At 40.9% G+C, this 17,195-nt stretch overlaps 2 protein-coding genes across 3 annotated transcripts; one reads left to right on the top strand and one right to left on the bottom strand.

Annotated features, from left to right (window-relative positions):
• The first annotated feature begins 195 nt into the window (after positions 1-195).
• wdr77 (WD repeat domain 77) lies at positions 196-8,066 on the top strand. Its single transcript, XM_039682155.2, has 10 exons — positions 196-1,314; positions 2,680-2,865; positions 3,984-4,125; positions 4,198-4,247; positions 4,621-4,691; positions 4,796-4,850; positions 5,680-5,751; positions 5,825-5,933; positions 6,391-6,459; positions 7,727-8,066. The coding sequence occupies exons 1-10, from the start codon at positions 1,230-1,232 to the stop codon at positions 7,860-7,862; spliced, it is 975 nt and encodes a 324-aa protein (XP_039538089.1). The 5' UTR covers positions 196-1,229; the 3' UTR covers positions 7,863-8,066.
• Positions 8,065-16,502, bottom strand: LOC120486252 (uncharacterized). 2 transcript variants are annotated; one of them, XM_039682142.2, is made up of 5 exons: positions 16,289-16,502; positions 15,089-15,177; positions 13,099-13,186; positions 10,522-12,961; positions 8,065-8,842 (listed from the first exon to the last, which is right to left on the bottom strand). In XM_039682142.2, the coding sequence occupies exons 1-5, from the start codon at positions 16,365-16,367 to the stop codon at positions 8,743-8,745; spliced, it is 2,796 nt and encodes a 931-aa protein (XP_039538076.2). In that variant the 5' UTR covers positions 16,368-16,502; the 3' UTR covers positions 8,065-8,742. The 2 variants fall into 2 exon arrangements, with proteins under 2 accessions (XP_039538076.2, XP_039538077.2); XM_039682143.2 differs by lacking the exon at positions 16,289-16,502 and adding an exon at positions 16,102-16,191.
• Positions 16,503-17,195: the final 693 nt, after the last annotated feature.

Consider the following 17,195-nt stretch of genomic DNA (forward strand, 5'->3'; position numbering starts at 1 on the left):
ATTTTTACAATCACTGAACAAGATCTGAAATCATAAACAGACAGACCAGCTACTGAGTGTTTGCTGAACAGTGTGTGTGTGTGTGATGAAGAGTTACGTGTGTTTATGTGTGTTTTAAAACTTTCCGCCTGCGGGCACTGATTTCAGCACTGCGTGTGTGTGTGTGTGTGTGTGTGTGTGTGTGTGTGTGTGTGGGGTGTGTCCAGTCTGAGGTGAGACAGTGACTCAACACACACAGACGAAGGTGCCACACCTGAACGCCAGTGCCAGATCACCATGACGACACACAATGCAACACCCATAGGCCGTTAGACACTCATGAATATTCATGAGCTCACTCACACACTGTAATGGGGAACCAGAGATCTGTGAAGCGGACAGAGGATTTATTACAGAAACACAGTTATGAAGATAACTCCTGATGTTGTGCAAGGCATGATCATCAATTACAACCCCAAGAGTCCTGGCTGACCTTGATGGGGTCATGGATGATGAGCTTGGCTGAATGGAGAAGTTGTGATGAAGTTTGGTTGTATTTAAAGATGCACAATGACTTGTTTTAATATCAAAATATTTGTATTCAAAGTGTTGATTATTTATTGGCTTAAAGCGTACAAGTGTTGAAACCCAGGATGGACTTTAACAGCACATTTATCACAGATATAGTGTATGATCTGCTGCGAAACCAACTGCAATTACTGGAATAAATCTGGATTTAAAGAAAAAATTAATTTCAAAGCGTTTGAGTTCTCTCTGAGAAAGGCTGAGTTCGATAATACACTGAAATATAAAATAAATACTTATTTTTTAAATGTTATTTTCATCACAAGTTTTCTCAAGTTTTGCGGGAGAAATACTCGCATCTCTGAAAAATAGTCTTAAAGTGTAAAGCGGGCGCTAGCGTGACACCTAGAGGAGAAAATACGGGAATTTATAAATACATGTGATATTTTATGTTTCGTTATTTTTATCATAAGCATAATTACATTTAGTAAATTAATATATCATTGATAATAATAATTGATGTATTATTATTAGAATGAGAATATTTCCTCAATGAGAGACAAAAAGCTCTTATTTTGAAGCTCGTTTCATTTTCCGCTTTTATTTTGAAGTGTCTGCGGCGCTGGAAGCGGAAGTGCCGCAGACGCGCGTGTGTCTAGTTCATTCATTGCGGGAGTTTGCATGTGTTTTGTAGATTGTGATATTGATAATAACTGGAGATCATAATGATTAAGGATAACTGCTGGAATATCCCTGTAAACGCCCCGGCGTGTATGGAGAGGCACCTGGACGCGGTGGACTACAGGAAAGGTCAGATTAAAACGATCATCTCTTACTGCAGATGCATTACTATAGTCATGTGCAATATAATACAGATCATTTAATCTTAATTAGTTTTATTATTACTGAACTGCAACGCTGATTATTTTACTTTGCTGCAAGACAGTCAAAACAAACATTATTATCATTTTTGATATTGTCCACTAGTGTGATCGGGACACTATAGTTCATTCTGTAAGTGAGGAGAGCAAAATAAAATAAACTGTGACAAATATTCTTCATACAGCGACTACAGTAGCAATGAGCTGATGATGTTCTGCTAGAGTGTGTTTTCTGTAATCGCTAATGCTCTTTTTACACACACACTGAACAACATGAAGCATTTCTTGGTCACTGGTTGAGCTAAACTGCTATTATCTAATTGTGTAGTTCAATTTAAAGGACAACTCCGGCGCAAAATGAACCTTTAGTCTAATTACACATTGTTACCTAGTCAACCGTTATCTGAGATTTGTTTTCATGATTGCCGAATGTAAATAGTTTTATCTCTAAAAACAGTTTAGCCTATAATGCTAGTATATAGGGCATAGAGTAATGACAAATAAAAATCGCTTGTTATTACCACTAAAAAGGCTCAAAATAGCCCCGCACTAACACGACAGCATAATAAGGGTCCCTACATTCAAACCGAAGCATTGAGAACTTTGTCAGTGTCCACACAGTTTAATAAGAAGATATTTTATACACACAGTAAATTTCACGAATTCAGGAAGAAGCCATCTTGGAAAAATAGTCTCTACCAGTCGATCTACGAACGCCGATCCATGTGCGCTGGTGAGATGTGAATAAGGTGATAAGGTGAGCGCGAACAGTAGGCTACGTGTACATATTAAAGAGAAGTAAACGGTTTGTGTTTGTGTTTCTTCTGGAAACAACGGATCATATGAGATTCTGCACAGTTCAGCGCACATGGATCGGCGTTCGTAGATCGACTGGTAGAGACTATTTTTCTAAGATGGCTTCTTCCTGTATTCGCGAAATTTACTGTGTGTATAAAATATCTTCTTATTAAACTGTGTGGACACTGACAAAGTTCTCAACGCTTCGGTTTGAATGTAGGGACCCTTATTATGCTGTCGTGTTAGTGCGGGGCTATTTTGAGCCTTTTTAGTGGTAATAACAAGCGATTTTTATTTGTCATTACTCTACTATATGAGTTCTGCTCATATCTTATCACCATTAATTTCTAAACTATAGTGAATAAACTGAAGGAGTCTGAACATATTTAGGTTTGACCGTTTATTTAATTGAACTACACATATATTTTTCTATCAATAATGTATATTTGGTATGTATTGTATTGTTATTTTTAATGTATATAATTGTTTGTGTCAGACGGGTCTCTGCTGCTGGGTGCCTCCAGTCTGTCGGGCCGCAGCTGGCAGGGCTCGGTGTGGGTGTACTCGGACCCCAAACTGGCCCCCAGCGAGGGCTACTGTAAGGCGGGGGTTCAGACGGACGCCGGGGTCACGGACGCTCGCTGGGTCTCGGAGCGCGCGCTGCTCCTGGCGTCAGACGCGGGTAAAACACACACTAACTCACACACTACTGTACACTCTTGCAAGGCTAATGTTCATCCAGCCGGTGGTTATTCAGGGTGATCAGGTCGACATCACACGCACACCTGAATTATTCTGATATAACCACCGGCTGGATGTACATTATCCCAGTTATTACACGGATACTTGTCTGGGAGTAATTTACAGCTGGATGTGCGATTGACCAATCAGAATCAAGCGTTCCACAGAGCCGTGTCATAACAGTACTACAGTATTAATGGGTTTGAAAGCAGATTCGATTCACTAGCCGCTTTGAACGAATCGTTTGAGTGAATGATTCAATGACTCACTGGTTTAAACTACGATTTCCCGCCATTTACTGGCTAATACAACAGTCGGAGTGAAAAAAGATGAGAAAAAAGACTGCAATTACTTTATTATATTTAACGATGTCATCTCATATTTCACTTTTAACAGTTTGGTTATAAACACTTTAACTAGTTAACTTACAATCACGACCAAGCACTATCTTCCTCATTGTCTCATTCTCTCAGCTAACGTAAAATGACACTTTTAAAGTGAAAGTCCAGCTTTTAATGTTGTTTATGTTTATATGTGGTGTTTTTAATCATTGCTGAGTATTTCCTCCTTAAAACTGCAGTGAATCAAAGACAGTCTCAAAAACACGCTTTGAAATCGCTGGTGTTTCTGACGTCACAAACCACCTTGTAACCAATCAGATCACACCAGTGGATCTCTGAGCTGAGTGAGTGAGTGGAGGCGGGGCTCATTTGCATATTCATAGAACCGCGTATACTAAATGAGGCAAAGGTGTCGAGTTACATTCAAGATTTTTCTGAGACGTGAAGAGATTAAACATTTAAAAACATAATCTTGGTGATCTGAGGTCGACTTTTACTGTAATGCTAAAACTGTCCACAAGCGAGTCACTGAATCATTCACTCAAACCAAACGATTCATTCAAAATTCCGAGACAAAGCAAATGACTCCATGAGAGAGTCGTTGAATCATTCATTGTTGAAAACCGCGGATTCACTTTGTATTGAACATTCGAGATGTCTGTACTGCGGATGGCTTAAGTGTGTGTGTGTGTGTGTGTGTGTGTGTGTGTGTGTGCAGGGTCGGTGGAGCTGTGGGAGCTGGCGGAGGACGAGCGTTTACTGGTGAACCGCTTCAGCGCACACGAGCATGATGATGTGGTGACGGGTGTGAGCGTGTGTGTGGGCGCGAGACACGCCGTCAGCTGCGGTGCCGACTGCAGGTGTGTGTGTGTGTGTGTGGACCGTCGTCATGACACCTGTCAATCACTCACTCTCTCCATCTCTGGTTTCAGGATCAAAGTGTGGGATCTGAGCCAGGAGAGCGTCATCAGCTCGTATACCGGTGAGCGAACAGGAAGTGATGTCATAGATTTTACAGTGGGCTATTGAATAGTAATAATAGTTCATTAGTAATATGTAACGATAACAATACATACAAAAAGAGCATATATGTGGCTTTTTATTAATTTATTTATAAGGATAGGTACGAGTCACATGATGCGGTTCATGAACTCGTGATAGAAATAACGAAAACTTCAATACGAATAATTTCCACACGTCGTATTAGTTCATGAATATGCATTTGTTTTATTTATATGTGCTTTTTATATTTATTAAGTAATGTAAATAATTATATTCGTATGGTTTTCTTTAGTTATGAGTGACGGTACAGTCTCTCATCTGTGTGTGTGTGTGTGTGTGTGTGTGTGTGTTAGCTCACTCTCTGCCGGTCAGCTGTGTGTCGTGCTCTCCTGCGGACGAGTCTCTCTTCCTGTCATGTGCTCAGGTTAGTGTCCACACACACACGTACACACTCTCTCTCACACACACACACACACACACACACACACACAGTGTGTGTGTTTGAGTGTGTAACTGTCTCTCCTGCAGGACGGACGACTGCTGTTGTGGGACAGACGGAAAGACAAACCCGCCTCTCGCCTGGGTAAACACACACACACACACACACACACCTTAAAAAACTAAAAATATAGTCTCACACAAACACACACCTTAAAAACACACACAAACACACACACACACACACACACTCACTCATAAAAAAACTGAACACACACAAACCTTAAACACAATCTCGTTTGCACACACACACACACACACATAATCCCTCTCTATCACACACACAAAAACACTCACACACCTTAAAAAAATAAATAAATCACACACACCTTAAAAACTTAACACACACACATACCTTAAACACAATCTCGTGCGCACACTCACTCACACACACACACACACACAAAAAACACTCACACACCTTAAAAAACAAAAAATATAATCTCACACAAACACGCACCTTAAAAACACACACACACTCATAAAAAAACTTAACACACACATACCTTAAAAAACACAATCTCGCGCGCACACACACACCCACACACCTTAAACAAAAAATATAATCTCACACACACACCTTAAAAACACACACACACTCATAAAAAAACTTACACACACACATACCTTAAACACAATCTCGCGCACACACACACACACACACACACATTAAAAAACAAAAAATATAATCTCACACAAACACACACATTAAAAACACACACACACACACACACACACACTCATAAAAAAACTTAACACACACAAACCTTAAACACAATCTCGTGCGCGCACACACACACACACACATAATCTCATCTCTCTCACACACACACAATGATCATAAAAGAGCCGCACCCGCATCTGAACACACACACACACACACACTCTCTCATATCCTCCTGTGTGTGTTGTAGACGTGGTGTCTCCGAGCTGCAGCGCGACCGCCGTCTCCTGGCACCCGCATCAGAGCAGCAGCATCGCATACGGTACGCTTCACTTCCCAGCATGCACTGCGCTGTCCCATGATGCCGTGCGGCTGACTGGTGTGTGTGTTCTCAGGTGACGAACTGGGCCGTGTGACTCTGAGAGATCTGCAGTCGTCAGACGGTGTACGGACGACACACACACACACTCGCAGGGTCTCGGGACTGAGCTTCTCCTCGGACAGGTGCGTCTCGACACACACACACACACACACACACACACACACACACACACACACACACATGTTCACAGTCTGCTGTTGAAGTGCCGTTGGTCTATATCGCTGATGTTGCCCTTCATGACGACTGTGAGCGGGGATTTATTATAACTCATCCGTTTAAATTATATTAAGCCTTAAAGTTCTGCATAATTAAGGGCGTGGCCACTTGAGTGACAGGAGGATTGTTGCTGATGTCACTGCTAGCCGTTTGTCTACTAGCGTTAGCGTCTCGTCACCTCAGCTAATCCGCCTCGCCGCACATGTTGGTTTATCCTGGAGTGACGCGCGTCCAAGATGGCGACGGCCGGCTCCGCCCACTTTGGGCTTCAGAAACGCTACGAGTGACGTCACACACACTACGCACCACGCTTCTGTCCTGTCACCGCGTCACACTGATGATGATTATGGGCTGTGTTTGCAGTGCTCCTCTCCTGGCCTCTGTCAGTGATGATTGCTCCGTTGCCGTGGTTACCGCAGAGCTCAGAGAAATGTGAGTATTGACACGCACCTCTCTCCTCATTGGCTGTCCTGGATCGGCCAATGAGAGGACAGGGAAAACACAAGTGCATGAAACTGACGTTCCTCAAACTTTTGTGGTTTACATATTTAAATGCATATTTCAAATAGCTTTGAAACATTTGACTGACTGTGTTTTTTTTTTCTTGTTATTTTTGCAAATGATGCAGAGCACTTTGGTCAACATGTGGTGTTTTAACTGGGCGATGCAAATATGATTAAATATATTCATTTGCGTATAAAAGTTGATAAATGATTGAATGTTGTAAAAAAATATTTAATATGAAATTAATTTAATAATCTTGTTTGTATATGCAGTTAGATAATGAATACATGTACATATTAATATAAATTGATATCACATTACTTAAATATTATTATGCATACAGTATAAATACATGTATATTACATATTAAATATAAAACTATATTTTATTCATATATATATATATATATAAATTTAAATATTGATTTTAAGTTTTAAGAAAATAATATACAATTTAAATTTACATATTTATTTTAGTATTGTACTTTGATTTTAATCATTGTTTATATTCCATATATTATACAGTTAGATAATACAAATTTACATATTAATTTAAATTGATTTGTATTATATTACTAAAATATTATATATACAATAAATACATATATATACATATTACATATTAAATATAAAAAATATATATTTTATGTGTATATATATATAATTTTAGTACATGTATTTACACAATAAAATATTGAACAATATAACAATAATTTAAATTTGCATATTTATATTTATTTTGTATTTTTACTTAGATTTTAATTTACATGTGTGTGTGTGTGTGTACATATATACATACTACAATAGTAAATGTAATATTATTGAATGAATGTATTTTAAACCATTAAAATGTTCACCCATATTCATATACTTCAAGGTATTTCAAAGAATATCATTGTTCACCTGATCTCCATGTTAAATCCATATAGACCATTTTGCAAGGTGTAAACAACACTGGTCCAGAAGCACTTCCTGTTTCAGTTTTTTAACACTACATAAAAGCTGGAAAAAATACAACCAACAGAGCTAAAGTTAAACAAACATCTTTAAGATGTTTTCTTTACATGTGAAATAAAGAAAAGAGTTACAAACTGAAACAGGAAGTGTTTCTGGACCAGAGTTGTTTACATCTTGCAAAAAGGTCTATAAAAGCGTGGCAGTGTGTTTGAAGCGTTGTGCATCCGGTGTGTGTTCAGTTACAGGGACCGGCGGCACCAGGACTTCGTGCGCGGTGTGTGTTGGGTACCGGGCGGCGCGGGTGTGTTGACCAGCGTGGGCTGGGACCATCAGGTGCTGCACCACAGCGTGAGCCCGCACACACCGGCGCCCTAGAGCATCATGGGAAACGTAGATGCACCCATCCCTGACCACTCATGAGTTGCAGGAAACATGTATTTTTTATTAACAGAAATTATGCAGATTGTTTAGATTATGCTGTTTTCATCTCATATTTGAGCAAACAAACGTTTCATTCCTTCAGATCAGATCTAGATAGAAGAAAAGTGTCACTGTTCAATAAAGTTTCTGTCATCTGTCCGTTTTTGCTCTGGCATGTTTTTTATTACAGAATATTGCGGTTATATTGTTCCCTTCAGGCGTAACAAAGTGTTAAATGTACAAAATAACAGTCTCACAAATCGTAGAAATAGTTCCATAGATCAATAAAGCACAATTATTGACCTATATCACACAATTTAAAGTGAGATTTCCCCAAAATATTTCTTATTTACACACACGAGTATATTCAAACACACAAGCGAAGTTTGCTTCATTATGTTTTTGATTCTTGCTTCAGATTCGAAATAATAACCATACAAAGCAGCAACAGCAGCCATCGGTATCTATAGCATTTACATCTACATTTTAAAGGCATTCTTATTTTATACTTCAGTTCATAAAATACATCGTTTTGACCTGGAGAAATAGTCCAGCACCACTGGAAGCTGCTCTGGGATCGAGAGCTGTAGAGTTTGTACATTAATGATTAGAGACGTTTTTTGGCATGAAAAGAAACGTCCAACGAACCGATTTGAGTGACTTAAATTAAACGTTCTGACATTAAGAATGTCACGTATTGTGAGTTTGTGTTGTTCATACACAGGCAGAGCTTGTTTCGAACCGTAGACGGTTACAGTAATACTTCAGCTTCAGTGGTCGAGCTTCTGTCGCTCTCGGCGTTTCAGCGCAGGTCCCGACCGGCCTCATCCCCGGATCAGGGCGAGCCGTCTCTGCTCACCGGTGTGATGGGCTGTTTGGTTCCTGGCCTCACGGTGAATGTCATGCCGTGCTGCTGTTTGCTTGATGATCCGGGACTGAAGGACAAAGAAAAGTGCCGTTATTCTTCAGGTAACATCTTATGAAAACTTATTATAATAATAATAGGACCGAAGTCTGTGTTCAGACTCGACTAGAACAGGTTTTCCTGCTTGAATGTTGATTATTCTCCTCATATTCTCCATTGTTGCGGCTCCTCTCTTTCCAGTCTGTCAGTAACGCTCTGTTTACTTCCTGTCTCTATGAAGCCCCTCCTTCTGAAAAGCACACTGTGCTCTGATTGGTCGGCTGGAGCAGTGTCTTGTGATTGGTCGAGCGCTTCGAGTGTGTTTGGGAAATGTCCCGCCCCTTTCCATAACCGCCAGTTTAACACACTACTAACTAACTCGACCAGGCCCCGCCCCTTTATTCTGCGCATGAATTATTCAAATGAGGAATATTGAGACGTGTTCGTTCCGGGAAGAGACTCAACAATACAAAGGAGGCGTTTCAGAAACACAGACACTGATATAGAGATGAACTCCCACTGGAGGGACTACATTACACACCAAAGACCGACCCCCTGGGGTTGATTCTACTTTGACCAGTGATTTCTCAATATTACAGAAGATTTGTGGCGATCAGCCGGATTGAGTCCAGCCAGTAAGTATGTTAAGCATTAAAAAATGTCATTGAAACAGCTGTTGAATGTTGCGCTAGTATCAGAGAGAATATTTTAGGAGTCTATTTGCCTTTCAGGTGAATACACACATCAAATAAACATCTCAGCTATGCTATCAGGGAGGTGTGCACCCGGCCGGCTGAACCTTTGTTCGTGTTATTCCAGAGAAATGCATTGAGTCATCGTTCTGTACAATAATCTGACAGAAATCTCCTGTGGAAGACTGTTTCCGCCTCGGAGTAAAACAGGTAACTGACACTTTATTTCTTGTCAATGCAACTTAATTTTTACCAATTGTGACTTTAATCCTCACATTGTGAGTTTATTATTTAAGCCTTTATCTCGTATTACACTGCAGTGGAAAAGGGCATAATTATCCCTCTTATTCTTCAAACACCGGTCTCATTGAGACGCCAATCTTTCCCACGTGATGTATTTCCCTCTCTTAAAGGGTCATGAAACCCCAAAACACATTAAGATGTGACACTAAAAGCACTCATGATATCAATAAGTGGAAATTGGTTATTTTTGCATTATTCTGAGCAATTTCGTTCTTCCGGGTTGAAAAGAAGAGTCGAGGCAACGCCAGGGAGTGCTTTCAGAGCGTGTGATTGGCTGATTCTACATCAGCTGACCCTCGAGCTAATGTCTGTATTTATTCGTACTTATTCAATCCAATCACTGCGCTGTATTACGCATGAGATCGCATCACAGCGGAGAACTCGAACAACATGCCGCACCACGGAAGAGCCGCAACGAGGTCAACAACGCTCGTAACATAGATGGTTCATATCTGGACCGGAGCAAGCGCGTTTCAACTTTTCATGGACATTTTTAATATACTCGAGTGCGTTAAACAAGCACCAGAGTGTGCACACATGTCTTCTTCAAATTAAATATATGTGCAAATAAGAACATGATGCGGTTGTATGAACATGAGGATTAGATTGAGGGTTAGATTTTTAAGGGTTCATGACACTTTAAGGTGATGTTTCACTTGAAAAATATGTCATTACAGAATGGAATGCAACTTTGACTTTAGCTTGTTCAGTTTACCTGTTCTGGGATTTAGCAGAAGTGGCTAGAACTTTTTTGGCGGCTTTGCTTTCCAGCTCCTTCAGGTCCAGCCCATGAGATTGCACTGGCAGGGTAGCACTTCGGGTTTTCGAAGGATAGGATGGGGTCTCGTCATCAGACAGCGGAGAGTTCCAGTCATCTCCGTTAGACTCCACCTCCTTGGCAGCTGAGAACTTGGGGTCCATCTCCAACATCTTCTTCTGCAAGATACTGAGAAGCGTTGCCTGGCTAGCGGAGACGGACGGAGGTCCCTGTGCAGGAGGTTGCGTGGCTTTAGTTTGAACTGGTTTGGATTGGAGCTGGAAGTTTGGTGGAGGGCCTGGGGCTTTAGGAGGGTAGGTGGGAGGCTTAGGTTTGGGGGAAACACGGGGGCCATTGGTTACAGGAGGAGGTGTAGCAGGTGGGGAGGGTTTGGTAGGTGGAGCAGGAGGACCAGAGTGACTTGGTAAGGCGCCATTGGGGATTTGAGTAGGTAAGAAGGGTGTAGGAGCAGATTTAACAGGGGCAGCAGGAGCGGGGTGACTTGGCGGGGGGCAGTTAATGATCGGAGCAGGTGTAGCAGGTAAAGTTTTAGAAGGTTGAGGGGCAGTTTTCGAAGGGGGAGCAGGAGCGGGGTGACTAGGTGGGGGGCAATTAATGATCGGAGGAGGAAAGGTTTTAGAAGGTTGAGGGGCTGTTTTCACAGGGGCAGCTGGAGCGGGGTGACTTGGAGGGGGGCAGTTAAAGATCGGAGTAGGGGTAGAAGGTAAGGTTTTGGAAGGTTGAGAGGCAGTTTTCACAGGGGCATCTGGAGCGGGGTGACTAGGTGGGGGGCAATTAATGATCGGAGGAGAAAAGGTTTTGGAAGGTTGAGAGGCAGTTTTCACAGGGGGAGCAGGAGCGGGGTGACTTGGTGGGGGGCAGTTAAAGATCGGAGTAGGGGTAGAAGGTAAGGTTTTAGAAGGTTGAGGAGCAGGAAGAAGGTGACTTGCCGGGGGAACCGAAGGTTCATCCTCAATGTCGGAGTTGGCAAATTCTGGAGGTGGTGGAATGAAGTTCAAGTCTTCTCCGCTTTCCACATCTCTAACAGGAACACTCAGACCACCAACGGAGCTGTTCATTGGGCTGCTTTGTTGTGGAGTTGAGCTTAGCTCCGGCTTTGTGTGGGACGCTTTTGTAACCTCTGCTTTGGTGAGTGGTTGCACGTTTGTGGTGGTCTTTAATTGTGCATTGGGACTGTCTGGTGTTGGGTCTCGAGGAGTGACTGTGAAGGAGTTTGGTTTTTCAGCACTAGGTTGGATCACAGAATTGCTCTGCTCTGTGGGGTTGCTGTTCTGCTGGGATAGAGCTGCTCTCTGCTTATCTCTTTCCTTTGCAGCCAATAGCAGGGCGAACGGTGAGGTGGATGTCTCTTTCTTTACTGTGCCATCTACTCCCTGTGTGTTGAGCTGTCGGTGGTTCACGACCGGGCTGTTCCTGCGAGACCTGCTAGGGGACTCCATCACCTGCCTAACATCAGGCATTTTCTTCTTTATTCGTGGTGAGACTTGGATGGGTGTTGGAACCTCAGTGCGGATGTTTTGTACCATGACAGGCTCAGGATTTACTTTGACCTCGACCTTGGCTGGTTGACTTGGCGCTTTTATCGCGTCTGGCTGGTCATTCTGTAGCAGAGCGGCAGAGCTGTTACGACGGGCTGGTTTAGTTGGTGGCACAACTGATTGGACTGGTTGGAGAGATCCACCATTTTTCCCGCTATTCCCATTGACGACAACAACCGAGTTTGCAGAAGAATCTTCCAGCAGTAAAATGGACTGGACCTTTTCCTTGTCCGACTGTCCGAGAAGGAATGTGCTCTTCTGTACGTCGTAGAGTTTGGCTGTGTTCTGGGGGTTGAAGCTAGATGGTGTTGGGTTAGAAGCAACTGGTGCCGTTGGGATTTGGGACTGAATATCCAGATTAGATATGGAGGACATTCGGACGGGTTTTAGAGGCGCCGCCTTCGGGGATTTATCAAGAACAGGTTGCGCTTTCCCACCAGGGGGTGGCGGTGGGGTGAATTTAGGGCAGTCTGGGATATCTTGGAGCTCCAGGCTGGAGAGAGAACCTCTGATGCTGGATGTTTCAGATGGGTTTTTAGGAGGAGCCATTGGAGGAGGTTTGAGGGAGGCAATGTCCAAATCTGAACTGTACACGGACCCGGCAAGTGATGGAGGTTTTGGGGGTGCCATTGGAGGGGGTTGCAGGCTTGCATATTTTACAGAAGGATCCATTTCACCAAAGTACTGGGGTGGGACAGGGATGAAAGTTGGAGGACGTGGGGCTGAAGAGGGTGGCGGGGGTGGAGGGGCGGCGCTGGGTGGAGGAGGTATAAGTATTTCTCCCTCGATTATGTCAGGAACAGAAAGCATTCTTGCTTTCGGGAAATTTGTGGTACTTCCTACAAAAAGACAAGTTCATTAGTTCAATAAAAACCTCAAGAATGTTGTGTGCTAAGTGTTCCCTAATAAAAGAACACTGTTATCCAAGAAGTCATCTATTCCTGATCATCATGTTTGTTGAGTTTTGTGATCTCACCTGCACCGTTTATCTTGGGTTCATGGAAGGGTGGAAGCATTGGTACCTTGGGAGTTGGAACTGCAAAGCCTTGCACACCCTCAGAGGACTGGGATTTAAAGAAACATAACATTTGTCAGCAACATTCTGACTGAAGGAGACTGTACAGGAGTAACACACCTTTCATTGTAGGAGCCACTGAGTCACAGTTTGAATTTCTAGGCACTAAACCAACCAGTTTCCTATAAACTATTCAGAGAGCTTATGACGTTCAAGGACACGAATCCTTTCTCTTGATTTGGCTCTTTCTTTCTCATGTATAAACAGTTGAGAAACTTCAGAACCCATCCCGAGTGAGAGAATGTTCCAGATATGTTTGAGTAAATCAGGTGACCGTTTCTTGGACACTCCTCATCAACACCCCATAATGTGAATGATTGTTATGAAAACATTATGGGAATGTTCAGGGGATGTTCACTCAATGTGCTTTCTGTATAAAATGGAACCTGGTCTGCATCCAAAAATGTAATTCAGAAATATCTTAATAATCTTTCTTGCACAATCCTTCTTGTCCTTTCAGCTGATTGACAATAAGGGACACACCCCTACAACGTGCATGTTTGCGGTTTAGGTTTTGCTGCCTTTATGGGAGAATCACAGAAACAAAAAACCCAAACCAAAAGAATCTAAAATGACGAAGGCCTTAAGTCAATCATCCAATGCAACTTGCATGAAAAATGCAGGACGATGCATGACTGAACTTTTGAGATTTGTTCAGAAGGTATGAGCCTTCCTAATTACTGAAGCTTGTGTGTGTACGTCTGCCAGATCTCTGCTGAACACAAACACAATGTGTATTCAAAACAGCACGGAAAACTAGAAACCTGCATGGGCACAAGAACCTGGCAGGAGAGCGTCGGAACAGCTGAATCATCAGGATCCCGATCTAAAAACGTGAACGAGCTCGAGTCCGAACACGCTCAGGTGAACAATTACTGACATAATCTAAATGTGGTCGGTCACCATCACCAGGGTGATACAAACACACAACTTTCTGTCAGAGAGAGAGAGTGTTTATATGCTGAAGGGTGTGTTTGTCCTCAAGCTAAAGGTGTGTACATGACGATTTCAGCACATTTCTCTTATTCAAATAGCATTAAACACAAAAAGACTACAGCAGTGATGTACCAAAACACGTTCAGATTGTGTCAGTAATTGGTGTATACCCACAGTGTATTTGATTACCATTTGCATAGACCACAGAATTTGCACAGTGCTTAAAAAACATTTTGAAAGACTGCCACTGCAATTGTACTTATAGAAAAGCATCATAATCCCACGGTATCATGATGTGCAAAAACACTGCATTACCATGGTAAATTCCCAAAAAACATAGTACTATCAATAATACTATTTAGCAAGTGACCCCAAAACTACAAATTTGCTTACCGTTGAACTAGGGTACAGTGATGTACCATGGCTTTACCCTGTTTTTTTGGACATGCACCATAGATTTACTCTGTTTTTGGACATGGACAATCATTTTACACAGTTTATTTGGATATGCACCAATGTTTTAGCCGTTTTTTGGATATTTACCAAGTACATTGGAGTCCATTGTATAATAACATTAAAGCAATGATGGTAATACAATTTTGTGAGAGATCCCAACTCTAAAAAATAGCTAAAAAGGAAAAGTACTGTGGCAGTACTATGGTACCAAGGTCTTTTACAAAAGTTTAAAATGTTTTTTAGCCTGTTTTTGAACAGTTACCATAGTTTTACCCAGTCTGTTGGACATGCACCATAGTTACCATAGTTTTAGACAGTTTTTGGACATTTGCTCTAGTAAAACATTGTATTGTATATGTACCAAGTACATTGAAGCCCAAGGTGTTACCATAGTACATGTCCAAGAAATATGCTAATACTGTCTATTTCTGTCTATTCATTGATGCTTTACAGCCAGGATAGAGAATGATCATGTGATCGGCGTGTTTTTGGGACGTACCGTGAAGTGTTTGACGGTCGGACGCGAGCGCACTTTGGCGGTTCCAGACTCCGGGATAGCGGACGAGTCCAACACCAGCTCCACGTTATCTAAAAAAACCAAAGACATGTTATTTACCTGGTTAACATGGTTTAACTAGCAGCCTGCGTGGTTCAAAGCCACTGCCAAAGACCATGTGACCACCAAAATAGCAGAACAAGTAGTTAATGTGCATGGCTTTAATGGCAAGTCAAAGGTCGCATTTCACGCATTCTTGAAAAGCCAAGAAAAACACTTTCTCCTCATTGTTGTAAATCAAAACAAACACTGCTAAATGTACGAGGTTCTTATATAAAGTTATTGTGTTCATTTTTAGGTCTCGTAAACTATTTTCGGTTGTCTGTGTTTGTTCCTAAACGACTTTAAAAGTGATAATGATGCAATTACCAGAGATTCCTGAAGGTCAAGTGTTTTTATTTTAATCTTATCCTCATCTTTGAAACTAACATGTTCTGCAAAACATTTGCCTTTTTATATATCGTAGTCTATATAAAAATGCATGTCTTAGTTTGTGAATTAAAATAAAAATAATCTAAGGCGTGTTCCATATATTAGTTACAAAATAAGAAGATAGTAATACTATGGTAAGTTGAAATATAACATTGGTACTAAAATTCATGTGCTGCTATGGTTTTCACAAGATGCTCCATAAACTACCAAATTACAATGGTACTACTATTTTTGTAAGTAAAAACATATTACCATTGTACTACTATATACTAATGGTAGTACTCTGAATATGACCAAAACATTGTAACATGGTAATACTATGCCATATAACCAAAACATGGTGGTACTGTGGTGTGTAACATGGTAGTGTATATATATGGCATATTTGTAAACAACAACAAAACAGTTCGTTCTACTGTAATCGGACACGTCACAAACTTCCAAAAGAAACCTGAATATTTGATTGTGGTTATTCTGTCAGTGTGTTTACTACTAACTACGTTTTATTAAAAACACGTACTCACCCAGAGTTGTTTAAAATAAATGTTTTCCGTGTCTTTAAAAAGTGTTATGATCGATCGCGCAGAACCCTGACGTGCACGCGCGTGCGCGCGCTCTATGACAGGTGCAAAGGTCGCGTGAAGAGCACTTTAACCTGATATCAGATCTATAAGACTATACATTTTTTATCAGTGTGATTATCTCTCTTACCCATCTCCTTGAACTCCACATTGGTGCCGAATAAAGATTGATCCTTCTTGCCCAGGAAATTAAACGATCCTTTCTTCATGACTGTAATGATAGTGAGTTGATCCGCAATGATTCACATCAGCGTGATTTCATGATTTTATGATTTCAGTGTTTCAGCAGCAGCTGACAGTGAGTTTGAGTCTGGTCACTGATTCAGAAACACTGAAGAAGAGAAAATGGCCACGCACCTGAATCTGGCCGTGACCCCGCCCACTGACAGACAGGTAAACACACACACACCTTAAACCTGCTGCACTAACACACACCCTCAGTATTACTCAATATTATTTTCAATGAAAGTCAAATATTTGTTGTCATGGAGAATTCAGTCTCTTTCAGTCATCAAATGTTCTGCTTAAATCAGAGCAACATAAGAAAACATGCTTCGGTAAATCTTAATTATGATTAAGAAAATGTAAAAGGATATGAACTGATAAAATGTCGAAATGATGTCATACTAAGGTTTACAAAGTCATAATTATGTAATTTCTTTTTGAAAATATGACACAAAATTGTCCTAATTACGAGATAAAAAGTTGAAATTATGAGATAACGTCGAAATGATCACACACTAAATCATAATCGAAAAATCGAAAATGTCATAATTGCCAAAGTTAAAAAATATGAAGATAAAAAATGAGATAAAACTTTTAGAATATAACATAAAATGTCATAATCATGACATAAAAAGTCAAAAATATGACACAAAATATCGTATTTATTTGTATAATTAGGGTATATGACTATCATAGTTCTGACTTTTTATCTTGTAATTATGAAATAATAGTCATTGAAAAATCAAAATTCTCTTTACATGTCATAATTTGGACTTTTTTGTCACAATTATGACTCTTTATGTTTTCACAAT

The sequence above is a fragment of the Pimephales promelas genome, chromosome 2 (genome assembly GCF_988280905.1).
Source record: "Pimephales promelas chromosome 2, fPimPro1.hap1.1, whole genome shotgun sequence".
In the NCBI taxonomy this organism is placed as follows: Eukaryota; Metazoa; Chordata; class Actinopteri; order Cypriniformes; family Leuciscidae; genus Pimephales; species Pimephales promelas.